Below are 27,609 nucleotides of genomic sequence, written 5' to 3' on the forward strand. Positions count from 1 at the left end.
TTATTTTGCTGAGTCTTTTTTTTTTTCTTCTTCTTCTTTTTTTTCCTATGGAGTCTCACTCTGTCACCCAGGCTGGAGTGCATTGGCATGATCTCAGCTCACCCCAGCCTCCACCTCCTGGGTTCAAGCGATTCTCCTATCTCAGCCTCCCAAGTAGCTGGGATTACACATGCACGCCACCATGCTGGGCTAATTTGTATTTTTAGTAGAGACAGGGTTTCACCGTGTTGGTCAGGCTGGTCTTGAACTCCTGACCTCAGGTGATCCACCCACCTCAGTCTCCCAATAGGTGCTGGGATTACAGGCATGAGCCACCATGCCCGGGCTGTTTTGCTGATTCTTAAGAGGAAACCGAGGCAAACCACCAAGTTTGGGCCATAATCACTGTCAGGAGCCCAATAGATCAGCATCAAGCTGCCTGCTACTCTTGGTCATTTGGTTGCCATGAAATATTCAGGGAATGTTTGATTTCAAGGTCGAGGGCAGCTCTTTTCCTCATTGCCTTCCGGAGAACTGAACTCAAGCCTTGTTCTCTTGAAGAATTTGATGCCCTTTCTGCCTCATTATCCCAGGCTTACTGGCTGAATCCTCACTGTTCCTCTAGGAAAAGTAGCACAGACTTCATTCCCTCTTGGAGCAGAGTTTTACTTTCAGAGCACTTCAAGGATGGGAAATGTTTGTGTCCGGTTACATGTTGAAAGCCGTGCCTGCACAGGGAAAGGAAGATGAGGCAGGACCTCAGCATCTTTTTTGTTTTCAATTTTCTTCAGTGGGTGTGGGAGCCACTTTGCGGCTGGTGGCCCACCTTCTTGTGAGCCTTCATGTCCTTTCACATTTAGGTTTGTGAGGGGCGATGCTGTTCTTTTATTTCACCTTCCCCTCCCCCCCACCCCTTGCAGTAGTATTTGTAGCTAAGTGAAGGCACCACATATGGTTTGCTACTTGGATAATTGTTTGGGAGCCCCTGGATCCTTTAAGCTATTTAAAGTCCTGACGGGGTCTTGAGGGAACAAAGACTTCATACTTGGCTCCTGTTATTTCTTCCCTATCCTTCTCTCTGTCCTCTTCCCTCTCTCATCCTTACTGTGTCTGAGCAGTAAATAGCAAGTGCTTCTGAAATACTCTTAGTTGGCTAATGTCATTGAATAGAAGAACACTCTTTAGAGGCAGATTTTTTTTCCTACGTGATGGTCTTGAAAATGGTACTTTAATTTCAGGATGTGCAGGTTCCTGGGGAATATAATCATATGCTGTGCACTGGAGATAACAGGTCAGTCTCTTTAAGGACATGAGACTGCCTAAATTTGCTTTACTTCTTCCCACTTTTGGTCCTGTGAAACGCTTCTTCTCCTACTGGCAAGTTGCCAGGAGACATCTGTAACCAGGACTGTTTCTTGGAATTGCCACTGCCTCTTCTTTTCTGCTATCACCGTGGCTAGTGTGGGTCCAGACCCCTGGGTGGCTTTGTGGACTTGGGCAGGAAAGGAGACAAGACGTGCCTACTTTTGCCATTCCTGTCATGGCCAGGTTGGTTGGATTCTCAGATCCCACACCCAGGCTTCCAGTAGCTGGAACTAAGGAATATTTGGAAATTTTGTTTCGTCACTGTTACTACAATGTTTCCTGGTGTCTTATTTGTATAAAAGTTGGAGGGGTATTGAATTCTTCCATTGTTATTAACCTGCTTACTTTTTCTTTTATTTTTATTGAACTATTTTAGCATTAATCAAGTTCCCCAGGGTGGCTTTCTGCCTTTAATAAAACTCTAACCTCCTCTTTGTTTTATTGCCTTTGATTTAAAAGTCATGGGGCCAAATGGCTAAAATATAGACATTTTTGTGGCCCAGAGACCTCCTTGCTACCTATTTAAAAATTCAGGTGGCCAGATGCAGTGGCTCCTGCCTATTATCCTAGCTCTTTGAAAGGCTGAGGTGGGAGGATGACTTGAACCCAGGAGTTTGATATCAGCCCTGGTAACACAGCAAGACCCTGTCTCTACAAAAAATTAAAATAATTAGCTGGGTGTGGTGGTACATACCTATAGTCCCAGCTACTTGGGAGGCTGAGGTGGAAGGATCACATGAGCCTGGAACGTCAAGGCTGCAGTGAGCCCTTGTCACGCCATTGCACCAGGAGCAGCAACATAGTGAGACTGTGTTAAAGAACAAAAATTAAAAAGCACGTTTGTGGGAATCAAACCAGAACTACTGAATCAGATTATCTGGTGTGGGCTTGATAGTCTGCAGGGTTATAAGCTCCCACGAGATTCTGAGGCATACTGAAACCTGACAACTACCGACAGGTGGTGATTGTCTTTTGGCAGTCAAAAACCAAGAGCTGTAGTGCCTGGCTCACAAGCCATGAGCCTCTGGGGTACCTGGGATCAAAATCCCAGCTTTGCCATTACTAGTTATGTGACATCAGGCAAATTACTTAAACTGTAAGCCTTAATTGCCTTCTGGTAAAAGGGGGATCATGATCTTTACCAGGTAGGACTGCTATTAGCATTAAGCCTATTTGATAGGGTTATCTATAACTATTATTATTCTTTAAGTTCTAGTGCTTAACACGTGCTAATAGAGCCTTAAAGATGGGATCAGCAGAATCAAATAGGGTTGTCAGAAGGATTGAGAAATTGGAGGGTCCTACACAAGCAGTGAAACACTTAAGGGAGGTAGTTATCTTCATAATCACCTCCTTCTAACCTCACACCTGTATACTCACATAGATTCCAGGTTTTTTTTAAAGTTTGATTTCAGTTTCTATTGTTTTCTATTTCGTCTTTGCTTCCTGGAAGATATGCTAAATGTATTGCATTGCTGTGAATTTGGCACTTGCTCAGATCATGTCTCTGTTATAGACTGTATTTACTTTTAAGAGGTATTTTGAGTGGAGAGAATGAAATAGAGCTGGTTGGAAATAAAGCTGCTTTTTCTTTGAAACAACTCTTGAGGTGTTTGGATCTGTGAGGCTTCTGTGTATGGTCCTTTAGGAATAGTTAGGTACCTTGGGAAGATAAAAGATACCTTCCATTCGGCCAAGGTGGTTACAATTTTAAACCTTCCTCCCACTGCTAGCTTGTAGCTTTCTAGTTATCAGACCTGCCTTTTATAGAAATGTGCTACTGTATGTGTTAAGGACCATAAAACAGTGGCTATCCCTGTGTGTTCTGTCTCCTGGATGCCAAGGGAATTGAAAGGTCCTTAATTGTAAATATGCCCAGGGCATGTGGTAATGCTCCTATTTTAAGTTATAATTGAAATGGAAATTGCAGCCTTTGTTTATTAAAATAGCATGTGTGGCAGGGCAACTGGGACTGGTCCATTATTTACTGTTTGAAATCTTATCCATTTTAATCTGATCATGTCTGTAGTTCTTATTTTAATTCAACAGTCAGTTTTAAGATCGTCATGGAGTATAATTCCTCTTGGGCACATTAATTCATTTATTATAGTTGAGTCTCCTTTTAAATATAAAAATCAAATTTGATTTTGACCCTGTCTATAGAACGTTTGTAGTTAAATTATTTCCACTGCCTCACAGAAGGATATATCTGTGGAAGAGTATCCTTTTTTTGAGGAAATAAATGGAATTTAGTGCATTTCTTAGGAGGAAAAGAATGGCCAGTTATTCTGCTGAAGAGAGGAATGAAAGCATGAAATATTGGGAGAAATGGGAAAGGGTGATCAAAGCAGCTTTGGAGATTTTCTCTCCCTCAACATTTTGTCTTAAAAAAGAAATCTAAGTTTATAGAATAACATAACAAACATCTGGGTTCCTTTTTCAGCCTTGATATTCTTCCCTGTGTGCTTCAGAGCCTTGTATTTTTCCTTTTTACTGTTGTGTATTACAGACACAGTTGAAAGTCCCTGTGTACTTGTCCTCAACCCCATTTTTTCCCCTTCTCCTTTTCTCTTTCTCTCCCCACCCATTCCACATCAGTAACCATTGTGCATTTTTATTCTTTTGCTGCTTACATAGCTTTATGAATAATATACTATTGTTTGTATCTGTTTTTAGTCTCCTTTTATATGGGGTTTTACTATATCAGTCTACAACTTGCTTTTCCAGCTCAATTTTGGTTTTTTTTTAAATCTGTCCATTTGCTGTGTTGCTCTAAATCAGCCAAACTACTGTGTATTCCATTGCTTGATTATACTATATCCAGTGTTAATATAGATGTTGTTACACTTGTCTTGCACATACGAGAATTTTCTGGGGCATATACCTACCTGTAAGTAGCATTTCGTAGTTAGAGGTATGTGTGTTACCACCTTTAACCAAACAATGCCGCATAGCACCATATCAAAGTATTAAAACTTCTTATAGTCCCATCAGTGGTTAAGGGGCATTCCTGTTTCCCCATATTCTTTAAAATATTTGCCAATATGATAGAGGTACTGTATCTCAATTTACATTTTTCTGACAATTATCAAGTTATACTTTTTTGCATACTTAATGTGTACTTGGAATTCTTTAGTGAAATACCTGTTTATATCTTTTGCCAATTCATCTATGGGTTTATTTCTCTTTTTCTTATTGTTAGTTATTTACTGAGTAAATCAAAGTAATCAGAAGAGAACCCCCACCAGCTCTGAGTACCACATCTGTCTACCCACCTACTGGAATCTGCATCCATCCATATACCTGCAGATGAACTACTGGTGCTCTGTGGAAAGCCATTCTGTCCATGGCATGGACATTGCTTTAGCAGTTCTCTTCTCTCTCTTGTTTGCTCACCACTAGACCATTGCCTGTTATTTCTCCAATCTGAAATCAAAAACAAAATCCTTATCTTTGCTCTGCCGCTTCCTTGCCAGGGAAGGCGCATGCCACCATAGTCTCTTCGTACTCCTTCATGACACAGCTTTTGAAAGGACTGTATATACAGTTGACCCTTGAATAGTGTGGGATTTAGGAGTGGCAGCCTCCACATGGTCAAAAATTCGTATATAGAACTTTTTTTTTTTTTTGAGATGGAGTCTCTCTCTGTCGCCCAGGCAGTGGGCGCTATCTCAGCTCACTGCAAGCTCCGCCTCCCGGGTTCACACCATTCTCCTGCCTCAGCCTCCCGAGTAGCTGGGACTACAGGCACCCACCACCACACCCAGCTAATTTTGTATTTTTAGTAGAGACAGGGTTTATGTTAGCCAGGATGGTCTTGATCTCCTGACCTCATGATCTACCTGCCTTGGCCTCCCAAAGTTCTGGGATTACAGGCGGGAGCCACTGCGCCCAGCCCTAGAACTTTTTATTCCCCCCAGAATTCAACTAATTGCCTACTGTTGACCAGAACAGGAGAGGTTGGTCTTGCTGTCATAGGAATGGCAAGGGCAGGAGGAAATCCACATATAAGTGGACCTGCACAGTTTAAACCCATGTCATTCAAGGATCAACTGTTCTTGCTGTCCTCAGGTTTTTTTCTTACCATTCTCTTGTGCACCCATTTGTAGTTTCAACCAGGCTTGTACCCCTAGTGCTCTACCAAAACTATCCTCATCAAACTACCAATGACCCACACTTAGCTAGATCCAAAGTGCAAATCTTCCCATTTTGCTTGCCTTAGTTTGTGGCATTTGACACAGTTGATGATTCCTTCTTGTCTATTCGTTTTCATTTCTTGGATTCCGGAACACAGCATTCTGGTATTTTCCTCCCGCCCTGCTTACTGGTTGCTCATTCTCAGTCTCCTGTTGCGTATTCATGACCTTTTAATGTTAGAAGATACTACCTATATGCCAACAACTCCCAAACGTGTTTTGCTGGTTCAGACCAAACTCCATGTTTGTATACCCAACTGCCCATTCAGCATCTCCACTCAGGTATCTAATAGCTGAAGCTTAGCACGTCTCCTGGTCTTACCCTTCTCCCTTTGTCTGTTCTACTGGTGATCTTCCCCATTTTATTTCATGACCCCAGCCATCTTTCCATTTGCTCAGATAAAAAAGGAGTCATTCTTGATTCCTCCTTTTCTTTCATTCCTAACGTTCCATCCGTCTTCTTTCAGAATGTTTCCAGTTCTGAGCACTTCTTGCCTTCCTCACTGCTGCTGCCTTGATGTAATCTCCCATGATTTCCTGCCCAGATTACTATCATAATCTCCTAATTTGTCTCCTCTGCTCTATCCTTTTCTTGTCACAGTGTCTGTTCTCAACACAAAAGGCAAAATAATTCTTTCAAATGTGAAGTCAGCTCTGTGTCTTCATCTCCTGCTGCCTCCCCCTCCTGCATTCTGCTCTAGCTGCAGTGGTGTTGCCTTTGTTGCTAACGTGCATTGGCTGTTATCTTTGCCTTTCTTCGGATGACTGGGCATCCTATACCTCTTTGAGTTTTTGATAAAATGTAATCTTAGTGAGGCCTGCCCTGATCTCATTACAGCTGTGGCCCTGCACCCCTGTTCCCTCTCCTGCTCTCCATGTTCTTTCTTCCATTTCACTTATCCCCACTGTCAGTGCTTTCTTTGACTTTTCACTTCATTCATTATGTCTTTTCGGTACAGAACTTTTAAAATTTTAATGAAGCCACACATTTCAACCTTTTTTTAAATATATAATTTGTGACTTAAATTTTTTTTGTTTTTTACACTTTAAAAAATGAGATCAAATATACATTAAAAAGTTACCATCTTCACCATTTTGAGTGTGTATCAGTGGTAATAAATTTATATTCTTTTTTCTGCCTTCATTTCTCCCTCATTTATAAAAATCCTGCAGTATCCCAAGGTCATTTAGTTTTGTGGGTACAATGTTTAAGAATGGGCTAGGTAAAATTAGGCCTGAATGGGGGTTGAGAATAAGGACTTGATTCAAGTTCTCTTTTATTCCCTCCTAATGGACATTGACCAGACTCCCAATTTTGGCAACCAGCCAAAAATACCTTCCTGAAAAAATGCTAGCTATATCTTCAGATGCTGAGATGTGGGTATTGGGCCTCCTTCCCAAACTGGTAAGAGATACAGATGACTGACGTTACCTCTTCCATCTCTAATGTGAGTCATTGCAGGGCCTACATGCAATGTCATTTCTCAGGATGAACAGTGATTACAGCACCTATTGGTTTGTATATTATCCACCCACGAGTTTATAAAGCAAGCATTTTTTCCTATTTTTATTTTTTAAAAAATATTTCCATGTAAATTAGAATCTAAACTAGACAGTTCTTTTTAAGCAGGTAAGATTCAGCTAAAGTCCTGTTTTCTGAGGATACATTCCATACCTCAGTTGCCTCTTGGAGATTTCAAAGGCTTTTATATACCTGGTAATTTGCAGGAATTGCTTTTATTTTGTGGTTTCTCAGGGACTTCTGATATCTCTCTTGTAAGATGTCTGCAGATGTCAATAGCTACTAGCTCTGAGGGGTTAGAGTAACAAGATCATTCTGTGGTATCTTGTTTTCTGCTTGTGCTATTAGTTCTTTCTAGCTTCATGAGAGACATATAATCAGACTCTGAAGGTACCCTGTTTCTTATTGGGGTGTTTGTTAATACATTCTTTATTTTCCTTCATTCTTTTGAGGGTATTTTATCCTGTGGAGTGTCTTAAAAGCAAGATTCTTATTTAGACAGCCATTTTCAAATGTTTAGTTGTACCTCATCCCATAATCTTCATTTGAAGGCCCATTGGAACAGTGTTTCTTACCTTTTATTCCTAGTTTTGGAATTACAGCCAACTGACATTCCTGTCTATCTCTATGCTGTTTCAGAATATGTAGGGAGACAGGTGTAGTGGCACATGCCTGTAGTCCTAGCCACTCAGGAGGCAGAGGTGGGAGGACTGCCTGAAGCCAGGAGTTCAAGACTAGCCTGAGCAACATAGTAAGACCCCATATCTTTAAAAGAAAAAAAAAAAAAAATATATATATATATATATATAGAGAGAGAGAGAGAGAGAGAGAGAGAAAGAGAGAGAGAGAGGGTAAGGTGCAGGATTTTGGGTTCTGAGGCAAATCATAAGGCTATGTAAGGTCAGTGTTGTTATTTTGTTCAATTCATCTTTGAAAATGTTCACTTTAGTAATCATGTAGCTACCCTCAGAAAATAGAATGTCCACTGTTGCTTGGTGAATATGAATACACTGACACTTCTTTATTCCTGAGGGCTGATTCTGATAACCATTGATTTTGTCTTTATTAAAAATCCTGTTTATTACTGGCAACTGGTATCTTCTATCTGGCAAGGATTCTTAGCTATGATTGAGTGCCATCACCAACTCTGCTTTACGGCTTATATGTTATACTTGGCTCCTTAAGAGATCTCTAATTTGTAATCTATTTTTATAAAATATCCATAATCCTGTACATGTGTCCCTTGTGTTAACCAGCATTCCCCTAATCCAGGCAATTTCTACGCATCCCATTTTCTTTATTTTCTATAAGAAAACCTCAGTGTTATTTTGTTCCTCTAAAGATTCTCGTGTTCATGGTCATTTTCTTCCCATCAGACAGTGATCATGACACACCTGGGCCTTGATCAGAGCTCAGCCACCCCAGAGGCTTCTGTTTGGAGTATGTTGACTTCCACATATGATCTGGGACAAGGAGCTACCTTAACTTTTTAGAAGAGCACTGGAATGATGATAATTATGCCCTCTGCCCCCACTTTTTTTTTTAACAGGAAGTAGAAAACAGTTGGATAGTGAATATGAAACTCAAATTTCCTTGACACTGAAAGTGTTATCTACATTCTCACAAGAGATTTTCTTGGTCATGGTCAATGAATTGAAATGTTGGTATTATGTGCTGGAGGCATAGAGGCTTAGTTTGCATCTAGGAGGAAACATCTATTTCATAGATCCCCTTAACCATAATATCGACCTTAGGATGATTTTTAAATGGGGCATTAAAATGATGAAGGCTCTTTACTTAAAAGTAGTGGCTACTTAGGAAAAAACGTAATATTTTCTTTGGGTACAGTTTGGACTACACAGAGGTGTCTTGTTTTGTCAGGTGCATAATAGATGGCAAAGGTTCGGCCAGGTTGGATAAGCATAGAGGATGTGGAATCAATGGTGTACATCTAGGGTAGGGGTTGGTCCTTGATTTTCTCCTTTCTTTCTATACTTTTTGCAAATATTTTCCTGGAGATTCTCAACTCTGCAAAGCAATCCTGTTCTCCTAGCATACTTTGTATGTATGCCTGGGTTAAGGGAATGCTGGTTAACACAAGGGACACATGTACAGGATTATGGATATTTTACAAAAATAGATTACAAATAGAGATCTCTTAAGGAGCCAAGTATAACATAAGCCGTAAAGCAGAATTGGTGATGGCACTCAATCATACCTAAGAATCCTTGCCAGACAGAAGATACCAGGTGCCACATTTGATCTTTGTATATCAGTCTGCATGTTTCTTTGGAGCTACTTAAGTCTAACTGTAAGTATTGAGTATGTACTGATGAGGGAGGTACTGTACTTGGTTCTGGGGAGTTAAAGAAAAACAAAGAATGGGTCTTTTTTGTCGTGGAACTTACAGGCTTCTGGGAGGGAAATATTAAAGTGAAGTATACCAACTGGTGTAGTCAAGATCTCTTATTTCTTATACAAAGACAAAAGTCTCTTGACTTACGCATGTCATCATGACTCCACATTGGATTCCTACTCCTTTATCCTCCCTTTCTACACCATTTTCAGTTCCCGTTAATTCATTTCTTCAAGTGGTTCTCGTTATCTCTCAGGCTCCTGTCCTTTCCTACTTCTGCTACCTTCATCTAGATAGACCCTCTTATATCATCTAAAAATGACATTGCTTAGAATAGCCACCTCTTTTAGGAAGAATCTGGGGCCTGTGAGATAATGAAGTAAGTGTGTATGTGTTGACATACTGTTCCTTTCTGCCTCTCTTCTTTTGGTTTTTCTGTTTTTTCCAACTTTAATTTTCCTCCTGTTTCTTTACTATCCTGCAAACTCATATTAAATCTGGCCTTGTCAATGAAACATTTCCTGATTACTTCTTTCCACTTCCCTGAACTCTTATAGCATTTAGTCCCTAGTCTATATCACATGTATTAGCATAGCACTTAATCAAAACTGTTGGCCAGATGTGGTGGCTCATGTCTGTAATCCCAGCACTTTGGGTGGGAGGCCAAGGCAGGCGGGTCACTTGAGGTCAGGAGTTTGAGACTAGCCTGGCCAATATGGTGAAACCCCATCTCTACTAAAAATACAAAAATTAGCTGCGCGTGGTGGCACATGCCTGTAATCCCCAGTACTCTGGAGGCTAAGGCACAAGAATTGCTTGAACCCAGGAGGCGGAGGTTGCAGTGAGCCAAGATCATGCCCTTGCTCTCCAGCCTGTCCAGAGCGAGACTCTGTCTCAAAAACAAACAAACAAACAAACAAAAACTGCTTTGTGTTGCTATTTCCTATCTGTAGGATTTCTTCTATTCCTATTTTAAGTTTCATAATTTTTGAGTCCAGGATTATACATGTATTTATAGAATGCTTTGTATGGAACTAACAGTTGGTAGGTGCTCAATAAAGATTTTTTTGAGTAATAGAATTGGATTTAAAATATCTGTAAATATTTGAAGTGTTCTAATACTTATTGAGCTTCTTCTGTAATACAGTTTATGCTCCTATGTCTCTGTTAAAGAACATTTGTTTCCAGTTTGGGTGATTACAAACACTCTATTTCTTATTTGTGAGCCTGTTGTGTGAAAAAGGTAGCCCTATTCTCAATAAAGCATTTCAACCAAATACTTTTAAATCATTTATTATATATCTTAACATTTAATATTCGCGATACAAAGAGGTAACCAATTTCAGACACATTCCTATATCTTGTGCTGTAGGACGTGTTCCTTTGATTTTGTTCATTCCTGATGTCATGTTTTATTTTACTTTTAGGATAAGAACAAGAAACTGCGTCCCCTGTATGACATTCCTTACATGTTTGAGGCCCGGGAATTTCTTCGAAAAAAGCTTATTGGGAAGAAGGTAAGAAATTGATGACAGAAGTATATTTGCAAGTGGTTGGGCTTAAGCTAATCTTTTGGAGGCAATTGTTGTAAGCTGGGCCCGTTACCAGCAGATGACACTCCTCCATCAAGTCAAGTGGAATTACTTTGATATGAGGAGAGGCGTGTTTATGTGTCAGAAATGGTACCCAATGGGAGAGGTTTAAAATTAGGGCCCTGACCACAGTTTGATTGCCAGTAGTCTCACAGCAGGGTCCGGGCTCAATTCCAGTTTTAATAATTGCATATTGCCCTGAGCTCCATTCAGTTGGCTCTCTTGTTTTCTCCAGCCACCTTCATTAAATGTTCGGGGCTATGGGATTTACTAGTGAGGGAAGCTTGCTCCTTTTTCATGCTTCCGCTACTTCTGAGGGATAGGCTGGCTATAAGGGGAAGAGGGGATGACCTGGACTATAAGCATGCCTATTGTAATGCACTGTGGCATCAATGCTCCCTCTATTCTTCTGACTGGCAGAATTTTCTGTCCCCTGTAAGAGTTTTTTTTTCAGGAAGGGGTATATGGCTTCCTCATAGTTCGTGTGCAGATTTTTGTGTAGCTTGATGACTTTTTGTTGTTGTTGTTGTTGTTGTTTTTGGGGGGGAGACAAGATCTTACTCTGTTGCCTAGTCTGGAGTGCAGTGGTGTGATCTCAGCTCACTGCAACCTCTGCCCCCTGAGTTCAAGCATTTCTACCCCCCAGCCTCCTGAGTAGCTGGGACTACAGGTGTGCACCACCACGCCTGGCTAATTTTTGTATATTTTGGCAAAGATGGAATTTCACCATCTTGGCCAGGCTGATCTCGAACTCCTGACCTAAGGTGATCCATCCACCTCTGCCTTCCAAAGTGCTGAGATTATAGGCACGAACCATCATGCCCGGCAGCGTGTTGACTTTGTATTTCTAATGTAACAATTCAGAGGCCATAGATTTCATTTCTTTGTGTTCTTTGTTAGAGCGTAATATTCTGTGACTGGCCACAGAATTTGCATTCTGGGAATCTGATAGTGAGCCTTTGAGCATCCCCTCATTTTTCCTCATGTCCCAACCCTAAGAGTTCTGGGTTGTTTCTTATGTCCTGGATCAACAAAGAACATGAATGGGATGGTTCCTATGATAGTAATTGAAAGAATGCTATTCAAGGAGGTACTGTGATTCATCTTTTCCTCACTTAGTTTCAGTTTGGATTTTAGGAGAAATATATTTTGGGTGAGTTTTTATTGTATCTTCAGAAAGGCAAAACCATTTTTTTTTAATCTGGCCATAACACACTAAAGCCATATTAGCATTCCTTGCCTGAACCACTGATCCTGTGATAGGTTTTGTTTTTGTTTTTGTTTTCTTGAGACGGAGTCTCGCTCTGTTGCCCAGGCTGGAGTGCCGTGGCGCGATCTCGGCTCAACACAACCTCTGCCTCCCGAATTCAAGGAATTCTCCTGCCTCAGCCTTGCAAGTAGCTGGGACTACAGGCGCATGCCACCATGGCTGGCTAATTTTTGTAGTTTTAGTAGAGATGGGGTTTCCCTATGTTGGCCAGGCTGGTCTTGAACTCCTAATCTCGTGTTCCACCCACCTTGGCCTCCCAAAGTGCTGGGATTACAGGCATGGGCCACTGTACCTGGCCTTGTGACAGGTTTAATAAGGCTCTGACTTTTGTACTAATACCAAAATGGTGTATCTTAATTATAAATACAGCCATTTTTATTGTATATCATAGTCACTAGGATGATAATTATAGTAAGAGATTTTGAAGTTGGACATAAGGTAAAATTGCTAATTTTGAGGAAGAGAAACCAAACTGGATTCTTGAAATGAGTATTAAATCTACTCAGGTTTCTTCAGAGAATAGGCTCATTTGTCATTGTACAAAACTTGACAGCATGCTGTATTCATTCGTGGAGTGCGAATGATGGCTTTAAGCTTCTTTCCATTTCTAGATCTCCTGTTTTCTGATCAAATGTCTAACATCTCTATTCCACCAAGTTGATATCATTTCACTCATTTATTGGCTCATAAACAATTGCTTGTAGATAGCCAAGGAATTTCTTCACAAGTTTGGGTTTCTATTGAAATTTATCTGAAATCACATTGAAAGGAGTGGCAGCACATATCTGATTTGTGTGCAGCCAGTTGTGTGGCATGTATTATGGCATTCACCTGGTTTCTTTGAATATTGCCCTAACCCTGATTCTGTTTCATGCCTGGGACCATAGATCATAGCTTATTGCAGTAGCTGCTGAGTGGTCTCGGAAGGTTAGACCCAGGCTCTGCTCTCAAGCACTGTATGTCAGGCCATTGTAAAGTGTTCTGTCACAGGATAAAAGGACTGACCTCCAGTGTCAGATATGGAGTCAATTCTTAATCAATTAGGTTCCCTTTTGGTGAGAGAAGCCTCCTTTATTGGTTCCTGTGCAGCAGAGTTGATTGTATTCTATTTGTGCTGAGCTCAAGTTTTGTTCCCCAGAGTGACATTGTATAAATGATGAATATTGTATCCCTGAGTAGTGAGTAGGATGCAACTTAGTTCTGCTGGGCTGGAACATTCCTGATGCAAACTGCTTTTCCTCACTCACCACCTGAAACCACTTGCCTGTCTTCTGGGCCTATCACTTGCCACAGTGAACACCCATGTGCTCCGGCCTCTGGGAGCAGGCAGGGCAGTTGATGCCTCAGGGGAGTGGCTAGCACATCATTGCACATTTCTGCCAATTCCCTTCAGACCTCTGCAGCTGTTCAGCATGGCACGTGGTGATTAAGAGGCACCACGAGGGAGCATGTGTGTCTATGTGCCTGTGTGCATGAAAGCTGATTAGGGCAGCCTGTCACAGCTTAAGAAAGATAGTGGAGGTAAAATCATCTTCTCTGCCTAGACTATTATTTGACCTTCTCAGGGAGTCGATAATATGATAATTTTGAGGAGTTGCTAGAATGCAGAGAAATAAGATTGAAGGTAAACTGCTAAGGTGTTTTGTTGGCTTTGATGACCTCCTTCCTAGTTTTTGGAAATGGATTCACTTCCTAGATTTAATTCTGGATTAATGCCTTTAATTAAATTACCCATACTTCTCTTGGAGGCTTTGTTTTGTAATTTGTGAACTGGGGCCATTACTTGCCTGCCTTCTCTCATGAAGTTGAGTTATGAGAATCTAGGATGATAGTAGTATTTCATGTTTGTCCAGATGCCAGTAAAGTATATGGTTTGATTTTGCTTAATAGTGTTTTTATATAGAATCTATCATAGCACTACTTTTTCAGTTATGATATATTCCTGGTTCTGAGATTATGAGAAGTGCATCAGTGTGCAACTAATCTGACATCATGAGGAGTGTTTTTCCCTTTCTTTGTTGGTTCTGCTGACTTTATTGCCTTTTCAACCCATTGCATGAATTCCAGTGTTATTTAATTAGATGTGCATGAGGGCTTTCGCTTTCAGAAGATGAGTATGTGCTGGTGCTAAAGGGGGTGTGTGTGTGTGTGTTTCTAATTGAGAGAGTGGTAGAAGAATACGTGTGTATCCTTGAAGCGTTTTGGAAACTCCCTCAGTTGCCATACTGCCTAGTAGAACTCCCTTCCCATCTCCTGTTTACCATCTGCCCTCTTTCACTAAAATCTTGACTAAGGAATATTCACAGCAAAGAGTTTTGTGTTAATTTCTTCACGGGCTTATCATGAAATGGAATTTGTAATAACTTTAACATGTTTTCCGGTTCTCCAGAATGATTTTCTCACTGTGTGAATAAGATGGTGAGACTGGTATCCTTAGGCTGTGGTCCTCTTCTGATAACAGGGGCAATCTTTTTCTGTGTTTATAAGTTTTTTTTTCCTTAATGCTTAGAGATCAGTTTGCATTGCCCTAGTCATTTTGCTTTCAGGAGAATAAGGTAGTAACTGAGATCTTCATTGGGATTTCCCTCCAGCTATCTTGTAAAATATCTAAAGTTGAGACTCAATATGGTTTATCCATGTGATACAGTTTTTTAAAATGACATATGAGTCATTTCTATAGCTCCTGTCCCTTAATTGCAGAATTTCTATCACCATGCGAATCATTGTATTTAAACTTGGAATTTGTTTGGACAACTGGAGTTTCAAAAATGATGGAAAAGATGGAATTGCAAGAAGCCAGCGTGCATCGAAGCTTCAGTGCTGACAGTAGACGCTCATTGTAAACTGTCCTATCATCAGAGACTATCCTGAAAATATATGCCTATTCCTTTAATGTCTCTTTTACTATTTATTTTGAATGAGCAAATATTGGGGATGAGCCTCATTTGTAAACTAGCAGTGGTCTTTGTGTAGTTTTCATGCCATTGAAATTTGTTATATGAACTAACCCAGCTCATTTTGGCACTTAAAATTGGGCATTTTTCTTGATCAGTGCAGACATTTGGGAAGTTACGGGGCTATAAATCATTTAGTGAGTTATTTCAAATCCAGATTGCCTTAGATTGTTGTTCTCTTTTCAAAATCTGTCTTTCTTGAGGTATGTACTTTTAGATGTACGTGATCTCCATGCGTACCAGATTGGAAATGATCTCCATGTGTACCAGACTTAAAAATCCAGAATTTCCAAGACTAATCTCTTGATCTTCTATCAGACAACTGGCTCTCCTCCAGTGTTATGGGAGTTACCCTGTTATCTATTGCTGTCAGACATCTTTGACACCCTCTTATTCCAGTCCCTCACCTAGTTCTGCTGGATATATATCTGAATGATGCCTCCTTTCCAGTGCACTGATCCTACCTTGCTTATATCTCATCTAGCCTGGACTCCTATGTGACCTTCCTACTGGTTTTGCCACCAGAATCAGGGTGTTAGACTGCCTCCTCATATCAGTAATCCAAAATCAATCTGGAAATGGTTAATATATGTAATGATATTATCTCTATTCTGGGTAAATGTGCTTCTGTGAGCTAGGTTGGCAACCCAACTACTGTTTATAGCCTTGTTTCTATGGAATAAAATAAAATATTCTGAATGTCTAAGCAGAGTTTTGGAGATGTGGCTCATTTGTAATTTGGTGGCTACCATTTTATGATTTTCATGCTGTTGAAATTTCTTCTGTGAAGTAGACAGACTTTTTTTTGGTAAAGCATTTGATAGAATGCCGATTATATCTTCAAGAGTTAGGACTGCTGTTTATTGGGTTCCCTCTTCGTAGTAAGCCCTGAACTCTAAGAGCTTTGTTTTTACTCTTAATTTTCGCCTCCACCCTGCAAGATCTACATGCTGTTCTGGTCTTTACAGGTAAAGAAACTGGAGCCCACAGAAAAGACTTTACTCAGATGCCAATGCTTTTAGTTGCTATGCTGAATTAAAGACTTTTGGAAATGTTTATTTCTCTATTGTGTATACTGACTCAGATGTAGACAGGGTCGTGGTATTTTTGGAATTATGTCTGTTCCTGTATATAATAAATACTTTACATGCTGCAAGAAAGTAGATTCTTCAGGTAGTCTGTAGCTATCAGGAGGTGGTAATGGCACTATATATCAGCCTTCAGAGTGCCTTTAGCCCTCTAGACATTATCTCATTAGTCTTTGAGATGTCCCTGTGAAGTTGTGTTTCATCAAGTCGTTCTTCAGAGAAAAGCAGTGTCAGATGACATGTTCTTCGCCTAGGATATACAGCAATGTGAAGTCCTCGATAACATTGCTAAGCCAATTTTGAAGCTTGATTTCTCTTTCTCTTCGTTCCCTTGGCATAAGTGCAACTTCTGGGAGCATCAGGGAGAAAGGAAGGACAGATGTTGCTTTATCTGGGCACAGGGTCACGGAGAAGTTGAGGGGCACTGTAGGTGCTTGTTCCACCATACGAGAATAGATCTCCAAAGGTACCGGGAGTAACATTCCTTAGCAGGAGCAGTTTTTCACTGTGCTAGTGAGAGCTCTTCAAGGGCACAGAGCTTTCCTGAGGAGGGTTCCACCCTTCTCCCTGGCTATTTATCAGGGTTGTCCTTTTCCTTAAAAACACTTGTATGTTCTGTCTGTTGCAGTGTGTTACCTAATCAGCTGTGTTAAGTACAAAAAGCTGGTAGTCTGGGGATTCTTGTTCCTAATTACCTCTATTTAAGTTTGGATTTTATAAACATTTCTTTTGTCATCTCCACATTTTTCACCTCGTATTAATTTGATTCATTCATGCTATGGAAAGTCCTTTACATTAATGATCAAAGCAGGCCCTAAGGTTGTGAATGCATTGTGATTTAAATTGACAGGTTTATACAAGGTTGCTTGTCCTTGCCTCCTCAGTGCCAGCTGTTCAGTGTGGCTGTAAATTTTTTGAACAAATGACTGAAGATATTTGCCAAATTGAGAGCTGTTTTGAATGACTTGTAATTTCCGACTATGCATTTTTCTAGGAAGAGTTCTCCTGCTTGGAAGTGGTAGTAATGTGTAACATGCATTGGAGACCATGTTCATTTTAGATGCCCTTTACTCTGTGGGTTTTGGGAAGGATCCTAATCTTTTACTCCTTGATTTTTGAGCTCTCTTGTCTAGAGAAGGTTGATTAACAGAAATGACCGGAGTTGCCTGTTTCTGGAAGCTCAGCAAGGTAGCTTTCTTCCTGCTGCCACCTAAATGGTCTTTTCAATAATGAGTGTTTGGTTGTCTTTTGTTGTTGTTTTTCCTGCAGATTCTGAAAAGTACCCCTGTGCTTTGAGGACCATCAGGGTGTTGAGCTGAGCATACAGTTCTTTGGTGAAGTGTGTTATTTTTTGTTGTTGTTGTTTCTTGAGACGGAGTTTTGCTCTTGTAGCCCAGGCTAGAGTGCAAGCAATGGCAGGATCTTGGCTCACTGCAACTTCCGCCTCCCAGGTTCAAGCAATTCACCTGCCTTAGCCTCCCAAGTAGCTGGGATTATAGGCGCCTGCTACCACGCCTGGCTAATTTTTTGTATTTTTAGTAGAGATGGGGTTTCACCACGTTGGCCAGGCAGGTCCTGAACTCCTGACCTCAGGTGATCCACCTGCCTTGGCCTCCCAAAGTGCTGGGATTACAGGCATGAGCCACTGCGCTCAGCCTTGAAGTGTGTTATTTGTATGATATATATTGTAATATCCTCTTCAAAAAGCATCTCTAAGTTAAATGAAGAAACTAGAGGTTTCAGCTGCATTCCTGGAAATTTATTCTGTATGCTCACCTGAGGGACATGATTTATTAGCTACCAGAGTCCTCGAGATTCTCATATCTCTGGGTAATACTCTTGTATTAATTTGCTTATTATTAAAGACTTTCTTACTTGGACTCCCAAGTTGCTCATAGTTTTCTGGTGAATGTTCCTATATTTATAACATGATTTGTGGTCGGCTTGTCTTAAGCCACCCACTCCTGATCTTTTCAGCTAGGTTTCTGAAATGTCGTCCTTGGGGCTGGAACTTTCCATGCTTACTCTCTGCAAACCAAGATTTTATTTTAGGGGAGATTTGTGCTGAATCAGCTCAGCTGTGTTTGGGGGTAGGGAGAGGACAGGCTTTTTTTCCCACTTTAAAAATAACCCTTATGTGCCAAAAAACCCTATAAAATGTGCTGAATTGCAAATCTTCCAACTTCCTATACCTCCTGGTTTACAGAGAATAGATTCTTCTGAGCTTGGGCTTGATGATACTGTGCAGAATATCTTATGTTGTAGACAAGTGTAAAGTGAGGCTGGATGCAGATGTGCTCATTTGGAAAGGAAACCTGACTATTGCTGTCTTTTTTCAGCATTTTCTTCTCCAGCATACGAGCAGTTTTGTCCACTTATAAGGATCTATATAGGGATCCTAGATATAAATTTTCTAATGAGAAATAAGTTTGCTTGTGTATCTGCAACATAACCCATATCATTCAGAAAGAGTCCAATCAGAAAGCACCAGCATTCCAGGGTTTCTATGTATGTGGCATCTCTTTTTGTTACACTGTGTAAAATTGGGCTAATTGTTTAGTTTGCTTGAATATTTCTTTCCCAAGGGTATGAACAATTTGTTTATGTGTGAGAAGGTAGGATGCACAAGTGTCTGTTAGTTCTAAGGTTGAAATTTGTCACCTTTTTATAGTTGGGTGGTAGAACTGATATTTTAAAGGCTACATCTTCATAATTGAGGTCATGTGGTTGTAACTTACAAAATGAGTCCCTTGTTTTAATGTATTTAAAATCTGAGTGATACTTTCTGCTCTTATGTGAAAGAAATTATTTTTATTGATACCTAGAATTGCCTTTTTTTTACTTTTACCTGAGCAGTTATCTTCTTCTGGCGAAGCTTTAGGTATCCCTAAAGTGTAACAGTTCTATTCCATGAGTATTGCTAGCTTGGACAGTCCTTCGTCCTTCCTGATGTTTTCATGATGATATGTGTAGTGGGTTGCACAGCATCTCCCCAGAATACCCATCCATCTCGAACCTTAGAATGTGACCTTATTTGGAAATAAGGTCTTTGCAGGTGTAATTAATTACGTTAAAATGAAGTGATACTGGATTATGATGGACCCTAAATTCAATGGCCGGTCTCCTAATAAGAAGAGGATCTATAGCCAGACGTGGTGGACTGCACCTGTAGTCCCAGCTACTCAGAAGGCTGAGATGGAAGGATTGCTTGAGCCTAGGAGTTGGAGGCCTCAGTGAACCATGATCATGCTACTGCACTCTAGTCTGCGCAATAGTGAGACCCCAACTCTAGAAGAAGACAGAGAAGGAGGAGGGGGGATGGAGAGAAGGAGGAGGAGGAGGAGGACTAGTATTGGGCACAGAGAGAAAGAGACCATGTGACAGTGGAGGTAGAAATTGGAGTGGTTTTTAGCTACAAGCCAGGAAATGCTGCCAATTGCCAGGATGCACCAGCTAGGAAGAGGCAAGGAAGGATACCTCCCTGGGGCCTTTAGAGGTATAATGACCCTGCCTACACCTTGATTTTCAACTTGGAGCTTTCGGAACTTTGAGGGGATAGTTTGCAGTACTTTGTTTATGGCAGCCCTGGGAAAGCAATTTAGCTTCTTGTATCTGGTCACCTGACTCTTGGCCGAACCTCTTGTTTCTGGATTTCTACTTCAGTAGTTAGTTTCTTTGCCAAGTAATCTGTGAGACAGGGTTTGATAATGTCAGCATTCTTTCGTCTCCGATTTCCTGCCTATTTTGTCTTGCTTCCTTTATTTATGTTTATTCTTTCTGTCAATACTCCTCCTGGGTGGTAATGCCTTCCCTCCTGCAGACCAGCTGACAGTTGGTGTGGAGGAATTGATACACCCAAGCAAATTTCCAGTGTTGTCCGTAGGCTTACCTCCAAACCGTCGTCCTGTTTGCTTTCCTTGAAGCGTGAACACTGATGTCCACTTAAGAAGGCTGCCCTGTCTCATGGCCATCCTAGTCACAGGACCTCCATCACTTCTACTTAGTAATTAGCAGCATTTTGAAATATGATACACCCTGGGAGAAATCATTCCTGGCAGTAGCTCTTGATGAGCCGTGCTCATCCCATTCAAGGTTGATGAATAGAACATTAGGAATAATTAGCACAAGACTGTCTTCTGGAACACGGTCTCTTTTACATAGAGCATCATGTGGCACTGTGCAGGAATTTTCTTCAGTAACTATAGGAATCCCAGGTTTTCTCCTTAATCTGGCCTTTTTGGATAAGGTATTTTTTTCTGCAGCTTTGCCTTCTCACCTCTTCTGGCTTCAACAAGTGGGCTGGGCTGAACAGCAAGTAGTCTCTGAAAACTAAGGTCAATAGTTGGTGTGTTTATTTTCTTTGGGACTCAGTCCCTGAAGCAGTCCCTGAAACACTTGCTATGTTAAGAAGGCCTTAATATGTTAACGAGTAGCCTAGTAATACCAATTCATTTCTCAAATTCTTTTTTTTTTTTTTTTTTTTTTGTGTGTGTGTGACAGTGTCTCACTCTGTCGCCCAGGCTGGAGTGCAGTGACATGATCTTGGCTCACTGCAACCTCTGCCTCCTGGGTTCAAGCGATTCTCATGCCCCAGCCTTCTGAGTAGTTGGACTACAGGCATGTACCACCAAGCCCAGCTAATTTTTGTATTTTTAGTAGAGATAGGGTTTCATCATGTTGGCCAAGCTGGTCTCGAACTCCCGATCTCAGGTGATCTGTCTGCTTCGGCTTCCCAAAGTGCTGGGATTACAGACATGAGCCGTTCCGCCCAGCCAATTCATTTCTGTTATTCATTCAGGAAATATTTTTTGGACAACTACTCTGTGCCAAGCTTTGTTCTAGGCACTGGGGATAGAGCCTATTTTTATAGTACTAATATTTTAGAAAAGACACATAGTTGTTGGGTACCTTTGTAGAGGTGCAGTAAAGATGAATAAAATATCATCTCTGTTGCAAGTTGCTTACAGTCTAACTGGAGTAAGATGACATCCGTCATATGAGAAGTTGAATAAGAACGGATTTGAATAACTGGTAAGATAACAGAAATGTATCACTTGGTGGTATTTGATAAATATTAATGCGAAGTGTACCGATTGTGGTTATCTTTCACAGATAGGAGAGGTCTCACTTGCTGGGTGACCTTATGTATTTAATGGCCCCAGCTTCCAGTCATAATCCTGACTCTTAGGAATATTTCCCCTCCTAATTTCTTTCTCTGCTTGTAGATTTCTGCTTCCAGCTGCTGACTAGTGGATACCCAACTGCAGGGTCCAGTGGGTAATTGACATCTGTCATGTCCAAAATATAGTTCAGAGTTTCCATATGATTTTTTTCTCTTGCCCACAAACTGCCTTGGCTTTGCTATTGATCTTTCTAAATGTCATCTCCCATCCATTGTGCCAGACGTTAAAACCAGTAGTCACCCAGCCCCTAACCCGATCTTTTCCATAACCAAATTCATCATTACCCCTCTTTTTCATGTTTTTTTGTTTGTTTGTTTGGTGGTTTTTTGTTTTTTTGTTTTTTTGTTTTTTTTGGTGAATCTCTTAGTCTGTGTCTTCCTTATCTCTCATTTTAATTATTGGAATTTCACCTTAACTACTTGCCCTGTTTCTTCTGTCTATGCCGTCTTGCAGATTACTGTCACAATTGCTTTCAAAATGCATAGGCCTGGCCGGGCGCGGTGGCTCACGCCTGTAATCCCAGCACTTTGGGAGGCCGAGGCGGGCGGATCACAAGGTCAGGAGATCGAGACCACGGTGAAACCTCGTCTCTACTAAAAATACAAAAAATTAGCCGGGCGCGGTTGTGGGCGCCTGTAGTCCCAGCTACTCGGGAGGCTGAGGCAGGAGAATGGCGGGAACCCGGGAGGCGGAGCTTGCAGTGAGCTGAGATCCGGCCACTGCACTCCAGCCTGGGCGACAGAGCGAGACTCCGTCTCAAAAAAAAAAAAAAAAAAAAATGCATAGGCCTGACCATGTCACCAACTCTGCTGATACCCATTTGCCTGCAGAAAACAATCTGACTCCCTAAATGATTACATAATAAAAAGCAAAGGAAAAGCAGCTGTGTATAAAATATTGTAACTTCAAGTGAGCATCTTGCTTCCATTTCCAGTCTGACTTCCAGCATTGCTGTCCACATATGTCACAAAGAACTTCTCACCATTCCATGGGGACATGCCAACCCATTTCACAACTTCTTTCCTTCATACATTTTTTTTTTTTTTTGTCTGGAATCTTACCTCTATTCTGTATTCCTGGCTCCCCATGTAAAGTCTGATGTTCTTTGTCCTCCAATAATGTTTTTGTGACCCTTTCTGTTGTAGTAGTTCCCAGGTCTGACCTACCTCCCCACCCCTATAGGACAAAGAGCCTGTCTTGTCTTTTCATCAGCTCACAGTTCCTAAGACTCTGCTCAACGTTGAGAATGAGATTGAGGTCCTCAATAGATCTTTACAGAAGGGGTGGGATTTGTCCTCTGCTTTGTCATATGGAAGATTTGGATGTGGAGAAGGGATGGAGAAGGCTTGTCATATAGCTCTGAGCTGGGGAAATGGTTTCCATGTCACCTGCTTTTTAAATTTCTTCATGCTATTGTATAATAATATTGACTTGGAGCCCTAATTCAGGGAGACTTTAGGTGTAAGTACTGTCTGATTGAAATACAAACCAAGACCTTAAAAATAGGTGGATAAATATGTTTTCTTATGTTTTGCTATGTACGAATTGAAATTCTTGGATTATCGCTCCATCTGATTGGCAGCATGCTTGTTGCCTGGTGTGAAGTCTTCATGAGGGAAGCTGAGCAGTCACTCCTTAATACTGTAGGTCTGATTTGGGGCTTTTCTGTGTCTTTTTCATTATTGAAAATGTGCATCATTTGTATCCTGTTCTCCTTAAAAATCACAGAAGGACTTAACTAATAGGCAGTAAACTAATCTTTTTTGGCTTGAATTCTCTATTATTATTTTAAAGTTCTAAGTAACGTAAGGTTGATGGACCTTGACTGAACCCTGCTGTTCCCATCTCCCCCTCAGCCCCTGGCTTGGGATTCTTAATGTTCCTATTCCCCAGTAATAGTGCAAATGAGTTGGAAGTCAGTACCTCGGTACCTTGCTCCACTCTGCTGTGTCTGCATTGTATGATGTACCTTTGTGCCTGGCAGATTGCTGCTGAGCCCAGCTCCTCCGAGCCTGTCCTAGTAGAGTTTGATGCACAGGGTGGGCAGTGAAACAGCAGAGTTTCCTACCCCAGGCTCGGTTTCCACTACCTCCAAACCTTTAACCCCCATTTATTTTAAAAAGACACCAAAAGAAAAGCAAGGAAAGGAAAAGTAAAGAATGGAAGAAAGGAAGGAAGAAAGTCACAGAGGTGACCTAGTCTTTGATTAGAAGTTTAGGTGACCGTGTTTTGGTGAGATGGTGTCACGTGCAGCTAGAGAGCTGGGGAGGCTTTTTTAGCTTTCTGATTGAATCTCAACATTTGAGTGAGAAAACCATAATTTGATGGTCTCTGCATTCATGACACCTCCATTTCTTCATTTATAAAACGGACATCATGTTTGACCCCTATAATTCCTTGGGTTTGTAATAGTATAGGGAGAGAATGTAAGCAGTCACATTAGGAGTAAATTTGAGCAGGACAGAATGGAAGGAACTTTTTTATTTCTTCAGGGTGGAACTATAGAAGCTAGCACCTCAAATGCAGACCTGCAGCCTTGTCCAAAATTTGTCAGGCTACATAAAAATGAAGAGATGAGACATTTCTGTGACCTCAGAGTCAGGAAGATATGCAGTTGAAGATTGTGTGTCATCACATTCTTACACTTGGGATGAATTCATTTCTTTCACTGTTCCTCATTTTCTTAATTTGGAAAATCCGAAGGTTACCTTTTTTCTACTCTCTAAAAAGATGATCTTACTAAAGTATCCAGAAAGACTCAGTTTGTTTTCCTGGTATTTCTAATCAGATTCTGACTTAACAACGTTTACTTTTAAATATGTAGTTTTCCTAGTATTGACTCTGAGGAGGACCACCATAAAGAGGCAGGTGGCCCCACCTTGTAGGATGGGCTGGGGGTAGAAAAATTCAGGAGCCTGGAGTCCTGGCCTGAAGTGCATCTAGTCTTTGGTCACCTCACACCCTTTTTATGTTGGCCCTTAGTTAACCCCTCTCTAAAAACAGAAGGAACCAGCAGACCAGCTCTGAAAATCAGTTCATAAAGCCCAGTTTGAAGATTTGTTGTCCTGTTTTGCATTGATGGACTACTTTTAGGGTTCCAAAAGTTTGATCTTTTTGTTATCAAAGATTGTTTTATTTTAAATATCAGTTAATTTGATGAATACTGACGTGATGGCTGTGTGTCACACACAAACCCCTGAGTCCTGTGGCCACTGGGTGATTCTTTGAACTTACTGTGAACACTGATTGTTAAAGGCCTGTCTGCTGAGAATGCTATAATATAAATCTCTACTATTTCTGTGCAGTGACTTTAATTTAATCACCCATTATGCCCACCTTCTCCCAACCCCCACAAGCTAGGAGATTGAATTCATTCTTTCTCCACCTCTGCTCATGCTACCAGGTTAGGGTAGATCTTTTTATCTGAAATGCTTAAGTGGTTAGGTTGGGGTTACAATTTGGTTAGTTATTGGGGAAAGGAATTGTTTCCTCCTTTTCTAGGATGTGTGGTTCCTAATTGTTTTCTCTCATTTGAGGGCCGGTGGTGGTTTCCTTCTGTCATTTGTCAGTTCACTACATTTTGAAATAATGGCTTTAGGATTCCAATGCCATCAGAATGATTGACTTCTTGACATTAGCCAGGTGCTTTTTCACATTTTTCCATAGTTTCTCCTATTGCCAGTGGTGGAGTTTGCTTGCTGCCAGCAGTCTGGAAGCAAAGCAGCACGTAGTTTGAACTCCACAGCATGGGAGAGTTTTTGAAGATCAAAGACAAAGATGAGTCATGTTGCTGTTCTTCGGTATTTCTGCTTTGGTGTAGTTAATCACAGCTTTCCAAGGGGCAAATGGTAATAAGATCACTGAGTCTAGATAGATTTATGATGTCTCTCTCACCATTCGGAGACTGAAAGTAGAATTGATAGTCTTTTTTACGTTACAGACACAAACTTCCCCTTCCTTTCTTTCTCTCTAACCTTTTTCTTTCTTCCCTCTCTATCCTTCTTTTTTCCCCCTTTCCCTCTGCCTTCCATTTTCCATCCTCCTCCTCAGAGTTTCTTAGGCCTCCAACATGAAATTGTCAAAATGCTAAGCTTGTAGTAGCACTCACTTTCCAATGTATATGCTCCATCTGCCTTTATGTCTGACTTGGCTGTTGTAGTGGATCCCTGGGACCTTTCTGGCCTTAACAAGAAAAAAGTGATTTGCTAAATGCCATTTTTTCTTGTTTCCGTTCTTCCTTCCAGCAGCATGAAGCTTGGTTCAGTACCAGTATTGACAGAGCATTAGCTTTTCTCTGAACCAGGTCCGTTTAAGTTTTTGCTTGATGGCTCCAGTTTATTCTTGGCTTTGGATCCTCCCAAATGAACATTCAGAATGTTCTCGGCAAGATGATATTATGTAGTACATTTAGAACTCTCTGCCTTCTTTAACGTCATTTTTCATTGTTTTTGGAAAAAAGAAAACATGGACAAGGAAAACGTTGCGCCAGTCTTTCCTTTTAGTCCAAGTTTCCCTTCCTGAGGAATTCTAGTTGATGGGCCAGTATATGTGTGTCCTTGCTGGGTGCTGTAATGATGCAGTAGCCCGATGCTGCCCCAGGCACAAGTAGCATGCAGGGTGCTTGGACATTGTTTCAGCTAGCAAAAGAATACCTGTTTGGATAACACTGACCTGCTTCAGAGTATGTTGTTTTCCTTGGATGACCCAGCTTTCTGTAATTCACACTTGGATTGGATTGTTTTTTCCTGGACTCCATGTCATCATCTCTGTTCTCCAACTGTTGTCTCCAGGTTGATGGGTACCAGTACAGGATTGATTTCTCTGCATCCTTGTTTTTTCTGTTTCTTTCAGGGATTGCTTTTTACATTGGGATGATTTCTATGGTCAGGCAAAGGTACTTTTCCTTACAGGATTTTTTTAAATTTAGCTTTTAAACTGCCAGGAAGATATAATTTTTAAAAAATTTTTGTTTTATATAACATAACTTGTTCTTTACATTTTAAAAATAGATGTAGAAAGGATGTGTTAAAAAAAATAGCTGCGTAGAAAGCACATATATGGATAAAGCAGTGATTTAAAAAAATTTTTCTTCTAAAGATTTTAAAAGTCAAATCAAGAAAGTAAATGAATTTGGTTGTTTTATTGCCGAAACAGACATTTTGACGTCATTTGGCAGGAAAGCCATTATGGAAACACAGGATATTTTTTGACAAGCTATTATATAAAATAGGCAGACATTTGAATTATTTAACATTCCTTTTATCTTTTAGACATTTTTATTTATGGGGAAATCAATATCATTGTAAAGTTTTCTCTTGTGTGTGTTCATTTTTTATTTTAATTATTATTTTGAGTAGATAATGCATTTAATTGGTTTAAAATTCAAATGCTAATAAGGAGCATAAATTGGAGACTTTTCTTTTGCCCTAGTCCTTCACAGGTTCATTTTACCACCCAAGAAGTAGTCAGTATGACGATTTCCTTGTAAATCCTTTCAGGGTTATTTTAGGCCTACACAGGAAGATATGTTTGTGGGTAGGTGTTCTCCCTTTTTACACATATGCTAGCATCGTAAATACAGTTTAAATTTCATACATACCACCAAAAATAGTGTCTTTGCATTTGTGGTTCAATTCTATGTGCTTACAAGTAGTAAAGGATTATCATATTTGATCTGTACAACTTAGAGAAGCTTGCAACTTTCCCGTAAAATTTTAGTCTGGTTTTCTCTATGGCCATAATTTTCCTACTTGAAAATGCCACTGTGAATTCTGTTAATACTGGTGATATTGTTCATTCTGTCTTTGTTTATGATACTATATATATATATATATATTTTTGGCTGTTTTGTTTTAAATAACATTCTACTGCTCATTTTTTTCAATCATGGAAGCAGCACTTGTTTATTCTAAAAATTTTTTGTTTTTTAAAAAAGAGAAGATAAAGGAAAAAAACTCCTAACACCCAGGGTAGCATCTGTTAATACTTGAGTGTGTATTACTCTAATCTTTTTTTTTTTTAATGCACCTGTGTTTGCATAATTTTCAACTTAGCTCGTAATTATATGTTACTTACTGCTTTGTAACCTGCAATATGATGGTTTT

General features: G+C 40.4%; 1 protein-coding gene across 1 annotated transcript in view; it reads left to right on the forward strand.

The window, feature by feature from the left end:
- The window catches only part of SND1 (staphylococcal nuclease and tudor domain containing 1), a 437,130-nt gene that overhangs the window by 144,897 nt on the left and 264,624 nt on the right, over positions 1-27,609 (forward strand). The window contains exon 11 of the mRNA XM_025379159.1: positions 10,846-10,935. Coding sequence (XP_025234944.1) covers positions 10,846-10,935 — 90 coding nt within the window. The remainder of the gene's footprint in view (positions 1-10,845; positions 10,936-27,609) is intronic.

The sequence above is a fragment of the Theropithecus gelada genome, chromosome 3, assembly GCF_003255815.1.
Source record: "Theropithecus gelada isolate Dixy chromosome 3, Tgel_1.0, whole genome shotgun sequence".
NCBI classification, from domain to species: domain Eukaryota; kingdom Metazoa; phylum Chordata; class Mammalia; order Primates; family Cercopithecidae; genus Theropithecus; species Theropithecus gelada.